Source organism: Gobio gobio, assembly GCF_949357685.1.
Source record: "Gobio gobio genome assembly, chromosome: 23".
In the NCBI taxonomy this organism is placed as follows: domain Eukaryota; kingdom Metazoa; phylum Chordata; class Actinopteri; order Cypriniformes; family Gobionidae; genus Gobio; species Gobio gobio.
The window spans coordinates 43744029-43762318 of record NC_137119.1 but is presented as its reverse complement, the minus strand read 5'-3'; the positions used below and the strand labels follow the sequence as shown (position 1 = coordinate 43762318).

The window sequence follows — 18290 nt, the reverse complement described above, 5'->3', positions numbered from 1 at the left end:
CTCTCTCCTCAGACACATGAGTATCACTGACCTCTCTCTCCTCAGACACACGAGTATCACTGACCTCTCTCTCCTCAGACACATGAGATTCACTGACCTCTCTCTCCTCAGACTCATGAGATTCACTGACCTCTCTCTCCTCAGACTCATGAGATTCACTGACCTCTCTCTCCTCAGACTCATGAGTATCACTGACCTCTCTCTCCTCAGACACATGAGATTCACTGACCTCTCTCTCCTCAGACTCATGAGATTCACTGACCTCTCTCTCCTCAGACACATGAGATTCACTGACCTCTCTCTCCTCAGACTCATGAGTATCACTGACCTCTCTCTCCTCAGACACACGAGTATCACTGACCTCTCTCCTCAGACTCATGAGTATCACTGACCTCTCTCTCCTCAGACTCATGAGTATCACTGACCTCTCTCTCCTCAGACACATGAGATTCACTGACCTCTCTCTCCTCAGACTCATGAGATTCACTGACCTCTCTCTCCTCAGACACATGAGATTCACTGACCTCTCTCTCCTCAGACTCATGAGTATCACTGACCTCTCTCTCCTCAGACACACGAGTATCACTGACCTCTCTCTCCTCAGACTCATGAGTATCACTGACCTCTCTCCCCTCAGACACATGAGTATCACTGACCTCTCTCCTCAGACTCATGAGTATCACTGTCCTCTCTCTGTCCTCAGGGTCGGTCACCCCCTCTCAGCGCCCCCTGGTGCCCAAACTCTGCTCCTCCAAACAGTTCAGCTGCTGGAGCGGCGAGTGTGTGAGCTCAGAGAAGAGATGTGACCTCCACAGAGACTGTGCCGACGGCTCGGATGAGAACGACTGCTGTGAGTCCAGGAACAGATCTCAGGTCAGATTCAGGTCAGGTGGATTGTGGGATTGAGAGAGGTCTGTGTGTGTTCCCCAGTCGACTGCGTTCTGTCTCCCTGGACGTCCTGGAGTCAGTGCACCGTGTCCTGTGGTCTGGGCTCGCTTTTCCGGCAGAGGAACATCCTGAGAGACGCCCGGCCGGGGGGGTCCTGCGGCGGAGCCCAGTTCGACAGCTGGCCGTGTTTCCTGCGCGCCTGTCCAGGTACGAGCAGACCATAACCAGGGTTCCCACGCTTCTTAAAGTACTTCAGGCACATGGATTCAAGGCCTGGAAAGTACTTGAAAACAAACATAGGTCCTTGAAAGTGCTTGAATGAAGCATGAACTGCATTTTTGTTAAAGGGATAGTTCACCCAAAAATGAAAATTTGAAGTTTTTCTGCTTACCCCTAAGGCATCCAAGATGTAGGTGTCTTCGTTTCTTCAGTAGAACACAAATGAAGATTTTTAACTCCAACCGTTGCTGTGTGTCACTCAAATAATGCTTCTCAATGGAGACGAATTCTATTATAATTTAAAAAAAACATGGACAGACAACTTCAAATTAAACCCTGCGGCTCGTGACGACACATTGATGTCTTAAGACACGAAACGATCGGTTTCTGAGAGAAACCCAACGGTATTTATGCAAATATATCACCTCATATCAGACGAACGCTTCAGCTCTGCAGACTGCCATCACTTCCTGTGAGTGAGGTCAAAATAGAGGCCGGCTCATAGATATATACGTAGATACCTCATTCGAGCGATCCACGCCATGATCCACGCAGGCACTAATGAGGAATCTATATATATATCTATGACCCGGCCGCTATTTTGACCTCACTCACAGGAAGTGATGGCAGTCTGCAGAGCTGAAGACATTCGTCTGATATGAGGTGATATATTTGCATAAATACCGTTGGGTTTCTCTCAGAAACCGTTCGTTTCATGTCTTAAGACATCAATGTGTCGCCACGAGCCGCGGGTTTAATTTGAAGTTGTCTGTTCATGTTTTTTTTACTCTAATAGAATTCATCTCCATTGACAAGCATTATATCTGCCCCAGCCCCCCTAAAAAATAAGCATATGAAACTGGCTGGAGGCTTCGACTTCGTTCCGTCTTTTAATCAGCGTGTTCGTCAATCCGCAGTGGCGCAGCGCACGTCAGAAGCAGAGGTGTGTGCGTTCATCTGAGCCTCATTGGTCCGTCATCGCTCGTCATTGTCAAAATATTCGAGAAAACCAATCAAATCAAAAACAATTGTACATTTTTCCTAATTGGAAATTGTATTTTAGTTGTTAGTATATGTGCATATAATGTTACTGCATTAATGATAGACACAGGTACAGTAGGTATTTGATATATTGGCAGTAACACACACACCTTTATCGTATTTATTGTGCTTGATTGAAAATAAAAGGTGCTTTAAAAAGTGCTTGAATCTGGCGTTGATGAAAGAGTGGGAACCCTGATAACACACTGTAACACACACTGCATTGGTGTCCTCTGTCTCAGTGGACGGTCAGTGGTCCGAGTGGACCCCGTGGTCAGGCTGTGATGTCCCCTGTGGTGGAGGACTGATGGTGAGGAACAGGACCTGCTCCAATCCTCCGCCCAAGAACGGCGGGAGAGACTGTGACGGGATGAGCAGACAAACACACGCATGTCACACGCAGTCCTGCGGGCCGGACACACACACGCAGAGCGGTGAGCGCTGCTCCGATCACAGCAGGTTTACATCTGTAGATCATTGAGCTGAGCTGAGCTGTTTCCTTCAGGATGCACCGGAGGGATGATCCTGGTGAAGGAGTCCGACTGTGTGGCCGGAAACATGGACGCCTGTCATGTGACCTGCTCTGACCTCCATTCTGAGAGGAACTGCACATTAAACTGCACTACAGGTCAGATCATACTCTAACATCATTTATTACAGTTCAAATCATAATCATTTATACTATCAATTATTTAAAAATATTTAATGTATTATTTTTATATATTTTATAATAATAACAATTATATAAATAATTAACAAGCTATAATTAATTTTGTATTAAATTATTTTAATAATATATTACATTCATTTAAATACATTCATTTACATTCAGTTAAATTCTTAATTAATGCATCATTTTAATAATAATAAATACTTGTTTATTATAGTAATTATATAATAATAAAATAATTAACAAAATTGTATTATACATTTTAAATATTTACATTTATTAAATGGTTTTTAAAATTGTAAATAGTATTATTTATTACAATTACACATTCATATTTACATAACAATAAATAGTGAACTATTACAGTAATTAATAATAATAGTTAATTAAATGTTATTCAAATAATACTACTAATAATAACAATTATATATACAATTTGAAAATGAAATAATTAAGATTAATAATTGATAATTACAATTGTATAGATTATTTTAATCATATATTACATTCATTTGAAAAGGAAAATTCTTAATTATTTTAATGTATCATTTTAATAATAATAATAATAAATAATTGTTTATTATAGTAATTATATAATAATAAAATAATTAACAAAATTGTATTATTAATTTTAAATATTTACATTTATCAAATGTTTTTAAAATTGTAAATAGTATGATTTATTACAATTACACATTCCTATTTACATAACAATAAATATTGAATTATTACAGTAATTAATAATAATAGTTTATTAAATGTTATTAAAATAATACTACTAATAATAACAATTATATATACAATTTGAAAATTAAATAATTCATTAGTAATAATTAATATTATTTAATATTTTTTATTAAATTATTTTAATCATATATTACATTTATTTGAAAAGGAAATTCTTTTCAATAATAATAAATAATTGTTTATTATAGCAGTTATATAATAAAATAATTAATGCATTAAATATTAACATGTATTAAATGTTATAAACATTTTAAATAGTATTATTTATTCCAACTACACAGTTGTATTTAAATAACAATAAATAGTGAATTATTACAGTAATTAATAATGATTATTAAATGTTATTAAAATAATAAATAGTATTTATTACAATTATTATAATGTAATATATATACGTGTGTGTTAGTTAAATACATTTATTTAACAATTTAATTAATTATTTTATTGTAGCGTTTTAATAATAATAAATAATTATTGCATAGAGAAAGCCCAAAAGGGAAGTTGTATATGGATTAACTGTGTGTGTGTGTGTGTGTGTGTGTGTGTGTGTGTGTGTGTGTGTTTGATTGGTTGGTTAGGATGTTATTGTCCTCCTGGGCTCTTCCTGCAAGATGGACGCTGTGTGAATGCCAGTAAATGTGAGTGTCCGTGGGACGGTTCGGTCATCCGGCCTGGACAGGAAGTCAGTAACAGCAGCTGCAGCTCATGGTCAGTAGATTTTCACGCATAAGCGGTTCTTCTGATTATATGGCCGTGTAATACTGGAACTGTTTATCCAATCATGCAGCGTGTGTAGAGATGGGCGTGTCACTTGCGATGAATCCAGCTGTGTCGCTCGCTGTGATTGGTCGGCCTGGTCTTCATGGACGTCATGTGACAGCAGCTGTGGGACGGGAATCCAGCACCGCTACAGGTGGACGGACTCATTTACTGAAGTTATATTCTGTGGGATTTGATTCTAGTCATTCTTTGTGTGAATATACACTCACCTAAAGGATTATTAGGAACACACACTAATACTGTGTTTGACCCCCTTTCGCCTTCAGAACTGCCTTAATTCTACGTGGCATTGATTCCACAAGGTGCTGAAAGCATTCTTTAGAAATGTTGGCCATATTGATAGGAGAGCATCTGCAGTTGATGGAGATTTGTGGGATGCACATCCAGGGCACGAAGCTCCCGTTCCACCACATCCCAAAGATGCTCTATTGGGTTGAGATCTGGTGACTGTGGGGCCATTTTAGTCCAGTGAACTCATTGTCATGTTCAAGAAACCAGTTTGAAATGACTGGAGCTTTGTGACGGAGCATTATCCTGCTGGAAGTAGCCATCAGAGGATGGGGACATGGTGCTCATAAAGGGATGGACATGGGCAGAAACAATGCTCAGGTAGGCCGTGGCATTTAAACCATGCCCAATTGGCACTAAGAGGCCTAAAGTGTGCCAAGAAAACATCCCCCACACCATTACACCACCACCACCAGCCTGCACAGTGGCAACAAGGCATGATGGATCCATGTTCTCATTCTGTTTACGCCAAATTCTGACTCTACCATCTGAACGTCTCAACAGAAATCCAGACTCATCAGACCAGGCAACATTTTTCCAGTCTTCAACTGTCCAATTTTGGTGAGCTTGGTCAAATTGTCGCCTCTTTTTCCTATTTGTAGTGGAGATGAGTGGTACCCGGTGGGGTCTTCTGCTGTTGTAGCCCATCCGCCTCAAGGTTGTGTGTGTTGTGGCTTCACAAATGCTTTGCTGCAGACCTCGGTTGTAACGAGTGGTTATTTCAGTCAAAGTTGCTCTTCTATCAGCTTGAATCAGTCGGCCCATGACCTCTGACCTCTAGCATCAACAAGGCATTTTCTCCCACAGGACTGCCGCATACTGGATGCTTTTCCCTTTTCACACCATTCGTTTGTAAACCCTAGAAATGGTTGTGCGTGAAAATCCCAGTAACTGAGCAGATTGTGAAATACTCAGACCGGCCCCTTCTGGCTCAAAATGTCTTAAATCTCCTTTCTTTCCCATTCCGACATTCAGTTTGGAGTTCAGGAGATTGTCTTGACCAGGACCACACCCCTAAATGCATTGAAGCAACTGCCACGTGATTGGTTGATTAGATAATTGCATTAATGAGAAATTGAACAGGTGTTCCTAATAATCCTTTAGGTGAGTGTATATTTTAAATGACTAAACACACTAAAGATAACCCTGATAACCCTGAAAGTGCCCTGTGTGTCCTCAGGTCTCCTCTGAGCCCGATGGGAGAGCCGCGGGTCGAGCCGTGTGCCGGAGACTCCACTGAAGCGCGCCGCTGCTACAGGCCCTGCTCAGACGGTGAGATGTGTGTGTGTGTGTGTGTGTGTGTGAGTGTGTGTGTGAGGGCAGCTGTAGGACAGAGACTGACTGTGACCCCTGCAGGCCCTGAGGGCGTGTCCTGGAGCCAGTGGACACTGTGGTCCGACTGCAGTAAGACCTGCTTCCATCATGTGGACGCTGTGGGCCTGAGGCGGCGCTTCAGGAGCTGTAATCACACGGACACCAGCGCCCCCTGTGGAGGAGACGCGGAAGAGCACGAGCCCTGCAACACACTCCACTGCCCCGGTACACACACCTCAACACACACACTCAGAGACGACACACTCCACTATCCCCGGTACACACACCTCAACACACACACTCAGAGACGACACACTCCACTGCCCCGGGACACACACCTCAACACACACTCAGAGACGACACACTCCACTGCCCCGGTACACACACCTCATCTCACACTCAGAGACTACACACTCCACTGCCCCGGTACACATTCCTCAACACACACACTCAGAGACGACACACTCCACTATCCCCGGTACACACACCTCAACACACACACTCAGAGACGACACACTCCACTGCCCCGGGACACACACCTCAACACACACTCAGAGACGACACACTCCACTGCCCCGGTACACACACCTCAACACACACTCAGAGACTACACACTCCACTGCCCCGGTACACACACCTACCGGTCACACACACACACACACACACACACACACACACACACACACACACACACTGCCCCTGCCCCTAAACCTAACCATCACAGGAGACTGTGCAGTTCACTTTCTGTGAAAAAAAAACTCATTCTGTGATTTATAAGCATTTTGAAAAGTGAGGACACGGGGAACGTCCTCATATTTCTCCCTCTTTTTGTAATACCCATGTCATTATACACATTTGTGTCCGGATATTTCACAAAAACATGCCCACACACACACACACACTCACTCACACACACACACACACACACACACACACACACACACACACACACACACACACACACACACACACACACACACACACGTCTCCTGAAGCTGGTGTGGTGATGGAGAGCTGCAGTATTTCTGACCGTTTCCTCTCTCTCTTTCTCTCGTGTGTGTGTGTGTGTGTGTGTGTGTGTGTGTGTGTGTGTGTGTGTGTGTGTGTGTGTGTGTGTAGTGTCCGGTGGCTGGTCGTCCTGGTCGAGCTGGTCCTCCTGTTCTTCTGAGTGTGACTCTGGTGTTCAGACGCGAGAGCGGTTCTGCAGTTCTCCTCCGCCGCTGTACGGAGGCTTGGCCTGTCCTGGGCCGCACATTCAGACGCGCGACTGCAACATCCAGCCCTGCTCGGGTGAATACACCATTGACCTCGCGCTGACCCCGCGCTGACCTCGCGCTGACCCCGCGCTGACCTCTGCCAGTGAGCACTTCTAAAAGCATGTGTGTGTGTGTGTGTGTGCAGGTGTGTGTCCGGAGGGCATGTCGTTCCTGACGCAGGATCAGTGTGTTGCTCAGGGTGGAGCGTGTCCGCGTGTGTGTCTGGATGCCCAGGCCGATGTGGAGTGTGCCACGCAGTGTTATGACGGCTGCTACTGCTCTCCTGGCTTCTATCTGTTCAACAACACGTGTGTGTCCCTGCAGCGCTGCCCGTGTGTCCATCAGGGGGCGCTCTACACACAGGGCCACAGTGTGCCCTACGACAGCTGCAACAACTGGTAACTTCCTGTTCCCGCATCATAGCATTCAGAAACCTGTGGTCAGTGGGATCATAGATGTCCATAATAAAGGCTCGATGTCTTAGGCCGGAGTCTCTAACGTCATCACCGGCGGCCATCTTGTCACAGGCAAGCTTTCTGGCGGCCATCTTGTCACAGGCAGGGCTCTGTGGCTCCTGATGTAAGGCGAGTGATCTGAACACAAATACTCTTATCTCACTGAAATCTAGACGGATTTACAAATAGAGACAGAGAGACACGCGACATAATCTGAAGGCCACGCCCACCGGGGGGGAAAACAACCGAACGCTCTCCGTTGACTTTGCATTGCGTGAAGCGCCTCCTTGTCTTTTCTGACTTATAACAAAAAACAGAACAATGTCTAAAAGCTGATATGTGACAAAGTGTACAGCAAACAAGCTAAAAAAAACCCACAACCAAAAACCCAGAAGTTTTTATAAGCTATTGACCCAAAAAACGAGCGTTTAGGACAAAAAAGTAGATACAGGCCATTGAGACAGAGCGCGACATGTTATATTACACTGAGAACTACACCCACTAGAGGGGAACGTCATCAGAGACAGGAAATATCATATATAAAACTGACATTTGGATATTTGACTTAACAGTGACAACATATTTACTGCACACATAGGCAAACTGAGACACACTGAGTGTCAGGATCCCAAATGTCCCCATTCTTCAGCTGAAGCTTCACGTTTTACTGCCTTTATCCACTTTTGTCTCCTTAAATTCTCGTTTTTTTGGGTCGACAGCTTATAAAAACTTATTTCTGTGTTGTTTAGCTTGTTTGCTGTACACTTTGTCACATATCAGCTTTTAGACATTGTTCTGTTTTTTGTTATAAGTCCGAAATGACAATGAGGCAGCCTCACACAATGCAAAGTCAATGGAGAGCGTTGGATTGTTTCCCCCCCGGTGTGGGCGTGGCCTAAATACGCTCTGTCTCTAAGGTTTGGTTTCTTACAAACGTTATTAACGTGGCTATACTTATGGATGCTTGAACAAATTATGAATAATTTTTCATAAGTATGCAGTGTCATAACTACATCTCTGACGTTTATAACAAACCAAACAGTTTGAAAATCGGTAGAAAATTGAGCAAGTTATGGTTATTTAAAAAGTACACACACCATTAAAACACGAGTGAGTGAGCTGACTGTGACAAGATGGCCGCCAGGTGCAGACTCTTATAAGTTTGTTATACGAACGTCAGAGATGTAGTTCTGACAATGCATACTTATGAATAATTATTCATAATTTGTTCTAGCATCCACAATTATAGCTACGTTAATAACGTTTGTAAGAAACCAAAACATTTTTAAATCCGTCCAGATTCCAGCGAGATAAGAGTATTTGTGTTCAGATCAGGAGCCTTACATCAGGAGCCCACCAGAAAGCTGGCCTGTGACAAGATGGCCGCCAGTGATGACGTTAGAGACTCGGCCATAAGACATAGCCTTTATTATGTATATCTATGAGTGAGATGGCCAGCAATGATGCATTAAACTGATTTATAATGTGTTCATCACTGATAATAATCATAAATGTGTGTTGATCATCAGATCCTCATATGAGATGATCAGTGAAGGGTCATGTGACTCTGAAGACTGGAGTAATGATGATTTGATCACAGGAATAAATCACACTTTACTATATATTCACATAGAGAACAGATGATCTACATTATAATAATATTTCACTGTATTTATGATCAAATAAATGAACTCAAAAACATAAAAAAGTCCCCCCAACCCAAAACTTTTTAACAGTAGTGTGCACAAATGTGTAGAAATATAAAATATAAATATACTAATATTTTAAAGGGACTAAGATTTTTCACATTAAAAAAAAAATACATTTAAGTCATTCTCAGTGCTGTCAAAATAAAAGTCCCACTTCCAACACATCAGATGCCAATAATTAAAGTGACTTAACATATTTATATGTATAAGATTAAAATTTTTCATATTAAAAAAAAAAAAAAAAATATATATATATATATATATATATATATGCTGTCCAACACATCAAATGATTAGAAAAAATTAGAAAATACCAAATATCAGCCGTTAAATCTTTATATTTTTAAAATATATAATTTGTCCATATTACTATGAATTATAAAATTCAAGATTTATTATATAAACTATAATAGTATATAAATAATACCAAAAACACGTTTATAAATAGAAAATCATTTATGTATTATTTTAATAATACATCATTATTATAATATTGATAATATTTATTACAATAATAAAAACTCAATAATTATTATAGTCATTTGAAAAGAGAGTAATTATGCTATTAATGCTATTATTTATTTAATCATATTTAATTCATAATTATATATGTATTATAGTGTTCATAATAATAATAATTATTATTAAAAATATATTATAGAATTGAAAATATGTTTATTTTAAAATGTATTTGGCGTTCTCAGTCCCACACACAACACATCAGATGCCATGTGATATATCTTTATATTTTTAATAAATATCATTTTTTCATATTACTATGAAAGATAAAGGGCATATAATCATTGATGTGAAAAATGTCGTTTTGGATGAATTATAATGACGCACTGCAGGACACGGCTTTGATTACCCATGTGACTTTTCAACATAGTCCCTCCTGTTATTAATGCCTGATGATGTGAGCGTGTTGTGTTTCCTGACAGCACGTGTGTTGATGGAGAGATGCATTGTGGGACAGCGCCCTGCCCTGGTCAGTGTGACGCATCACATCCTCTTCTCTCTTCTCTTCTCCTTCACACTTCTATTATTGGTCCTTATGCATTCTGCTCTCAGTAGTTTGTGTACTTTGACTCCTGCAGTGGATTGTGGGTGGAGTGAGTGGACGGCCTGGAGCGCGTGCAGTCGCACATGTGACGTGGGCATCAGGCGGCGCTATCGTTCAGCAACCAATCCCGCGCCAGCGTTTGGAGGGCGTGTGTGTGAGGGCGAGCGCATCGGACTGGACACCTGCAGCGTTAAACCGTGCTTCGGTACACTGATCACATGACATCAGGACTTTCTGAAACTGTTAAAGGATTAGTTCACTTTTAAATAAGCTTTTGCTGATAATTTACTCACCCCCATGTCATCCAAGATGTCCATGTCTTTCTTTCTGCAGTCCAAAAGAAATTAAGGTTTTGGATGAAAACAGTCCAGGGGTTTCCTCCATATAATGGACTTCAATGGGCTCCAAACAGTTCAAGGTCAAAATGACAGTTTCAGTTTCAGTACCTGTTCTCAGAGGAACGCGATCGTCTCTGAGCTCCGCCCTAACTTCCGTCAAGTAAGGTCAAATTAGATCGTGGTCATAGATATATCGATCGTAGATGCCTCATTCTACTGATCCGTGCAGGCACTAATGAGGCATCTACGTATACATCTATGACCACACTCGTATTTTGACCCCACTTAGCGGAAGTTATGGCGGAGCTCAGAGATGATCGCGTTCGTCTGTTAAGAGGTAAAATAATATCATAAATACTGCTGGGTTTCTCACAGAAACTGATGGTTTGGCTAGATCAGACCCTTATTCATCATCTGGTGTCGTTTAAAGCTGCACTGAAACTGTCATTTGGACCTTGAACCGTTTGGGTCCCACTGAAGTCCATTATATGGAGAAAAACCCTGGACTGTTTTCATCCAAAACTTTAATTTCTTTTCGACTGCAGAAAGAAAGACATGGACATCTTGGATGACATGGGGGTGAGGAAATTATCAGCAAAAGTTTATTTAAAAGTGAACTAATCTTTTAAGAGTTATACACCGATCAGGCATAACATTATGACCAGTGAATAACACTGATGATCTGTTAGTGGGTGGGATATATTAGGCAGCAAGTGAACATTTTGTCCTCAGAGTTGATGTGTTAGAAGCAGGAAGAATTAGCCTGATGTTGTCATACTCAATTCTAGTCAGAATATGAGTCTGATCTGCTCTGTTGGGCTGTGATTATGGGGCGTGTTTCAACCGAACCAGGAAAGACCTCAATTGGATAGACCTACAACCAATCAGAGCAACGGAGCGACGCATAACATTAGTTGTCAAATGTCAGCACAACTCAACTGCACTGTGTTGCCAAAACCGCAGGTTGAAGCGACCCCAATTATGTGATATACAGACCCAGGAATGCGAATTTTAGCAGGAAACCCTGCCAAAATAACACATATTTTTCCCCCCAAATGCCATTTTTTTCCCGGAGAACCCCCCGGAAAGCCATTGGGCTTGTTTTTGGCTAGTTTTGAGTAGCAATTGGGCGGGTTTTGTTGTAAAAACTTGGCAACCCTGTCTGCACACACGCTGGAATAAGTAACGTTAGAAGAAGATGAGTGTAAGACATCTTTGCCGGTGTTGAAAAAAATGTATTTAAGGATACACGGAGTACTTACCAACACCATCATCATTTCTGAGAGAAATAGTAAAGATGAACGCATATACGAACAAGTTCTCCATTTAGGATTAGAACAAACTCAACCCAAGTGCCTTTGATGACGTGGATGATTATGTTACTGTTGATCATCTGTCCATCATCGTCTAAAGCCCGCCCTGATCATTTCATTGGTCCGAACAGTTTCTGTTCCGGCATAATTACTCCTCTATGGATCAAGTCCAGACCGAACTGCCCGAGCTCAAATGTTGTGGGTAAGTTCGGCTGGCATCCAGGCAAAGGACAAAAGGGCAAGCGTAAGGATTTGCACTGCAAAAAATGCTTTTCTTACTTAGTATTTGTGTCTTGTTTTCATTCCAAATATCTAAAAAAATCTTACATTAAAGGTGAACTATGTAGGTTTTTTGTAGTAAAATATCCAGAAACCACTAGGCCAGTGTTATATATTTTGTTCAGTTGAGTACTTAGAATATCCCAAATGTTTCCAACTATTTGTAAATCGTGAGAAATTGCTATTTTAACCGAGGAACCGGGACGTGTGAGCTATGCGTTTGAGGGAGTCGCCTGTCGATTGCGTCATATCTGCGTCACCCTCGGTTTCCGGTGGTTTTATTCAGTGAAACACTTTACTCTCACTGTAGTGTGAACAAGTGTCATAGCAGCCGCCGAGCGAACGTCATAACTTCCTTTTCAACACACTCAGATATATCTAATACGATAAACAGAGTTGCATTACCTCATACTCATGACTGGAAAAGAGGAAGTGGCGCCGGCAACCGTGTCATAATAAAAGTCCCGCCGGCGACTATGCCATAATAACAGTCCCGCTCTTCAATCACTCCTGCGGCCTTCCTCAGCTCCACAACACTCGCTCCTGCTCTGCTTCAGACTACAGTAATGTTAATAATCGCATCCATGAACATGATTTCTGCTCGAGTCCTATCCTGACTGTTTTCCACCGGCTGTGAGGTGAAGACCACATGTCCCGAGATTCTGCGCTCAAACGTGCCGTCATCAAACTACACCTTTATTTTGAACAGGTGACCTCTAGTGGACGGAAAAGTTACATAGTGTAGCTTTAAGAAACATTTACTAGACAAGCAAAAGTTAATCTTAATTCAAGCAGAAAACAAGATTATTTTGCTTACCCCATTGGCAGATTATTTTGCTTATTTTAAGCAAAAACTCCCTTAATTTTGAGTTATTTTCCCCCAAATCAAGACAAAAACTTTTGCTTGTCTAGTAAATGCTTCTTATTGTAAGATTTTTTAGATATATGGACTGAAAACAAGACAAAAATACTAAGTAAGAAAAGAATTTTTTGCAGTGTGAGCGAGTGGCCAGATTGTGACTGGGTCAGAGCATCTCCAGAACTGCAGCTCTTGACCTGCAGGCTCAGACCCTCGTGACACTTGACCTCTGTCGGCCTGTGATCTGACTGCGTGTGATATTTCTGCTGCAGGAGTGAAGGGTCCGTGGAGCCCGTGGTCCGAGTGCTCGGTTCCCTGCGGCGGCGGCTACAGGAGCAGAACCAGAGGCCGGCTCAGGACTCACGGGACGCCTCAGCAGTTCAGCGCCTGTAACCTGCAGCCCTGCGGTCAGTCTCTCTGCACTTCCAGCGGAGGCCAATGAACGAAAAATAGAAATATCGGCCGATGTATTGGTTGAGCACTACTACTAACACGTTGTCGTTTTGGCCTGTGTGTGATATCAGGTGATGGACGCGCTTGCACGAGCGGTCAGGAGTGGGCCGTATGTGTGAGAGAGGAGCTGCTGTGTTCAGATCTGGGCTCGGACGTCCAGAGAGATTCCAGCTGCCATCCTGGCTGCCAGTGTCCTGAAGGCTCAGCCCTACAGGTGAGTGTGTGTGTGTGTGTGTGTGTGTGTGTGTGTGTGTGTGTGTGTGTGTGTGTGTGTGTGTGTGTGTGTGTGTGTGAGTTTGTGTGTGTGTGTGTGTGTGTGTTTGAGTGTGTGTGTGTGTGTGTGTGTGTGTGTGTGTGTGTGTGTGTGTGTGTGTGTGTGTGTGTGTGTGTGTGTGTGTGTGTGTGTGTGTGTGTGTGTGTGTGTGTGTGTGTGTGTGTGTGTGTGTGTGTGTGTGTGTGTGTGTGTGTGTGTGTGTGTGTGTGTGTGATGGGTAGGTTTAGGGGCAGGGGCAGTGTAAGGGGATAGAAAATACAGTTTATACGGTATAAAAACCATTACGCCTATGGAAAGTCCCCATAAAACATGAAAACCCAACATGTGTGTGTGAGTGTGGGTTGATGTTTTTTTATATGTTTTTATTTGTGAATGTATATCTGTGTGTGTGTGTGTGTGTGTGTGTGTGTGTGTGTGTGTGTGTGTGTGTGTGTGTGTGTGTGTGTGTGTGTGTGTGTGTGTGTGTGTGTGTGTGTGTGTGTGTGTGTGTGTGTGTGTGTGTGTGGGCATGTTTTCGTGAAATATCAGGACACAAATGTGTATAATGACATGGGTATTACAAAAAGAGGGTGAAATATGAGGACGTTCCCCATGTCCTCACTTTTCAAAATGCTTATAAATCACACAGAATGAGTTTTTTTTCACAGAAAGTGAACTGCACAGTCTCCTGTGAGGGTTAGGTTTAGGGACAGGGGCAGTGTGTGTGTGTGTGTGTGTGTGTGTGTGTGTGTGTGTGTGTGTGTGTGTGTGTGTGTGTGTGTGTGTGTGTGTGTGTGTGTGTGTGTGTGTGTGTGTGTGTGAGTGTGAGTTAATGTATATTTTTTATGTTTTAATTTGTGAATGTATATCTGTGATTTGTGTGTGTGTGTGTGTGTGTGTGTGTGTTAGGATGGCGAGTGTGTGTCTCTCCCGCTCTGTCACTGTCATGTAGACGGAGAGCAGCACAAACCCGGAGCCACAGTCACCAGAGACTGCAACAACTGGTAAAACATCATGAAACCATAGAGATTCATTTAGATTTTAACTCATAAAAAAAAAAAAACATTAATTGTAACGAGCCTTAAAATCATTTAATGGATAAGTAATACATTTTATTTTAAAATTATTTGTAATCATTTATTTTAATAATAAAATATTAATAAAGTGTTCATTTTTTTCAAGTCTTAAAATTATAATTATTAATCATTATTTTTGATATGCATTAAATATTAATACATATATGAATATGTAAATAAATGCTTTATATATAAAAGTCTTCAAAATAATGAAAAATAAGCACTGTAATTTTATTCTATAATAGAAGTTATTTTTAATAATTATTATTTATTATACTTTCAATAGTATACATTAATGCATTAATAAATGCATTTAAAATATTAATATATTTTATTGATAGATATAATAATAATAATAATAATAATAATAATAATAATAATAATAATAATAATAATAATAATAATAATAATAATTTATTACATTTATAAAGCGCTTTTCTAGGAACTCTCTCAAAGCGCTTTACATAGAAGGGGGAATCTCCTCAACCACCACCAATGTGCAGCTCCACCTGGATGATGCGACGGCAGCCATATTGTGCCAGAACGCCCACACACACACCAGCTGATTGGTGGAGAGGAGACTGAGGGATGATGCCAATCGTATATATATATATATATATGGGGATGATTAGGAGGCCATGATGGACAGGGGCCAATGGGCAAATTTGGCCATGATGCCGGGGTTACACCCCTACTCTTTATCGAAGAACATCCTGGGATTTTTAATGACCACAGAGAGTCAGGACCTCGGTTTAATATAATTGCTTTTTAGTTATTAAAAGTCTTGAAAACGTAAGAAATATTTTATATTAATTTATATTATATTAATAATTTTTAGGTATGCACCGAATCCAGATTTTTGGGGTTCGGGCGAATACCGAATTCACTGGTTAAGATTCAGCCGAAACCGAATATCGAATCCTAATCCCATCCTCAGTCCATTATCACAGGAAACACATTAACGAAGTAAAAAAATTTGATGCATGGTTAAGAAAAATATGCTGTATAGTGTTATTTGTTCACTCACGGAGCGCGTCGACATGTGCAACCACAGAACAGATATATCTCGCAAAATGAAGCAATGGAAAAGCTTACTGTGTGGGACCATTTCAACAGAAAAATACAGCAGCAGAACAAGCTCTGACTGGTGGAGAGCAAATGAACTCCGCTTCCCAAAGCTGGCCACTCTAGAGGCGTTAACTCTGTATTCCTGGGACATCAGTGCCATCTGAAGCCTTGTTTAACATAGAGTGTGGTTATGGTCAAGTTTACTAAAGTAAACATTGTCGCGTATGTTCTTCTCGCCGCTGTTTCCTGATGGTTTATAGAACAATTACCCCGAGTCATCCTCTGTCGTTTCAAAGAACAGCACAACGGAGAGCGCAGGGCGCGCGCTGTCATTGGAGGCGCGCGCTGCGGAGACAGAAGGATTGAGAGTGTTTTCTGCCGTGGGTTTAACTGTCAACAGGCTGCGCTCCAGACTAACCCACAATAGACATGTTACTTAAAAAACAAACAAACAAACAAAAAACATACAAGGTGTGGATTGAGGTAGCCTAGGCCTGCTATTTTTATTTGACAAAAAAAAAAAAACGATTCCGGTTCTTCAAAGCTTCAAACGGATTCAGTGTATTTTCGTTTTGTCATCTTAATTTGGTAATTATTTAAGTGAAAAATATTTAGTGTAGGACTATGTATTTTATTCTTTTTATTTATATTTTATCTGATCTATATACGGCTGTTTGCACGGTATAATAAAATACATTTTGGCTGCTGTCTGTAGATTCCTTCATGCACAACTCGTATTCTCAGCGGCTGTTGTTTAGGGTCCTTGCCACCACGAGACAAATCGGCATTGCAAATGAACATGTAGCTCGACTTGAATCGCCTTCTTTTGACTTAAAGTACTGCCACATTTTCTGTTCATGAGTTCCATTTTCACTTTCAACGGCGGCATCTTTACGTTCCACCAGCGGGGCGGAGCACATAGTGCAAGCCTAGGGTTCGGGTCGGTGGGAAACCGAACCCCGTCAAAAAGCCCAATATTCGGCCGAATCCCAACCCGAATCCTCGGGGTGCATCCCTAATAATTTTATTTTTGTATATTTTTTACTATGCATTTAACAATAACACATGAATGTATAAATGTAAATAAAAGTTAATATAGTTTATAGATTCCTTATTAAAAAGCTTTTGAAAAACATGCAAAAACATTAAGAGCATAAGCAATATATTTAATTTTTAAAAAAATTATTAATAGATATTTTTATTAGTATTTAAACAATAATACTGTACATATACTATGAATATACTATAATATAAATATGAAATCTGTGCTTTATTGATGATGTGTTTCCCTCCTGCAGCACATGTGAATCAGGGAAGCTGGAGAACTGCACGAGTGTGGAGTGTGACGGTAAGACGTCTGGAGCCGCTGTGTGTGTGTGTGTGTGTGATAGAGACTCTGTGTGTGTGTGACTCTGTGTGTGTGTGACTCTATGTGGAGTGTGACGGTAAGACGTCTGGAGCCGCTGTGTGTGTGTGTGTGTGTGATAGAGACTCTGTGTGTGTGTGACTCTGTGTGTGTGTGACTCTATGTGGAGTGTGACGGTAAGACGTCTGGAGCCGCTGTGTGTGTGTGTGTGTGTGATAGAGACTCTGTGTGTGTGTGACTCTGTGTGTGTGTGACTCTATGTGGAGTGTGACGGTAAGACGTCTGGAGCCGCTCTCATGCCGTAACACACTCTCTGATGCGTGTGAGTGTGACTCTCTCTGTGTGTGTGTGTGTGTGTGTGTGTGTGTGTGTGTGTGTGTGTGTGTGTGTGTGTGTGTGTGTGTGTGCGTGTGTGTGTGTGTGTGTGTGTGTGTGTGTGTGTGTGCGTGTGTGTTTCAGTGGACGGCGGCTGGTCGTCTTGGACTCCGTGGGGTGTGTGTTCTGTGTCGTGTGGCGCTGGTCTTCAATCGCGGTATCGCTTCTGTTCCGACCCGGAGCGAGCTGGGAGTGGACTTCCCTGCGCTGGCCCGGACAGAGAGGACAGAGTGTGTGTGTCAGCGCCCTGCAGCAGTGAGTGACCACAGCATCACACACACCTACTCAAAGTCATGACCACAGCATCACACACACCTACTCAGAGTCATGACCAGAGCATCACACACACCTACTCAGAGTCATGACCACAGCATCACACACACCTGCTCAGAGTCATGACCACAGCATCACACACACCTGCTCAGAGTCATGACCACAGCATCACACACCTACTCAAACAGTCCATTTACTGAATGATTA

General features: G+C 41.7%; 1 protein-coding gene across 1 annotated transcript in view; it reads left to right on the top strand.

The window, feature by feature from the left end:
- Positions 1-18290, top strand: part of sspo (SCO-spondin) — a gene marked incomplete at both ends in the record, with an annotated part of 194732 nt that overhangs the window by 92355 nt on the left and 84087 nt on the right. Inside the window, 17 exon segments of the mRNA XM_079806852.1 lie at positions 704-850; positions 931-1095; positions 2391-2582; positions 2654-2776; positions 4144-4273; positions 4353-4478; positions 5814-5905; positions 5990-6172; positions 7067-7237; positions 7349-7601; positions 10309-10355; positions 10465-10635; positions 13492-13626; positions 13744-13886; positions 14835-14929; positions 17368-17417; positions 17895-18065. Coding sequence (XP_079662978.1) covers positions 704-850; positions 931-1095; positions 2391-2582; positions 2654-2776; positions 4144-4273; positions 4353-4478; positions 5814-5905; positions 5990-6172; positions 7067-7237; positions 7349-7601; positions 10309-10355; positions 10465-10635; positions 13492-13626; positions 13744-13886; positions 14835-14929; positions 17368-17417; positions 17895-18065 — 2394 coding nt within the window.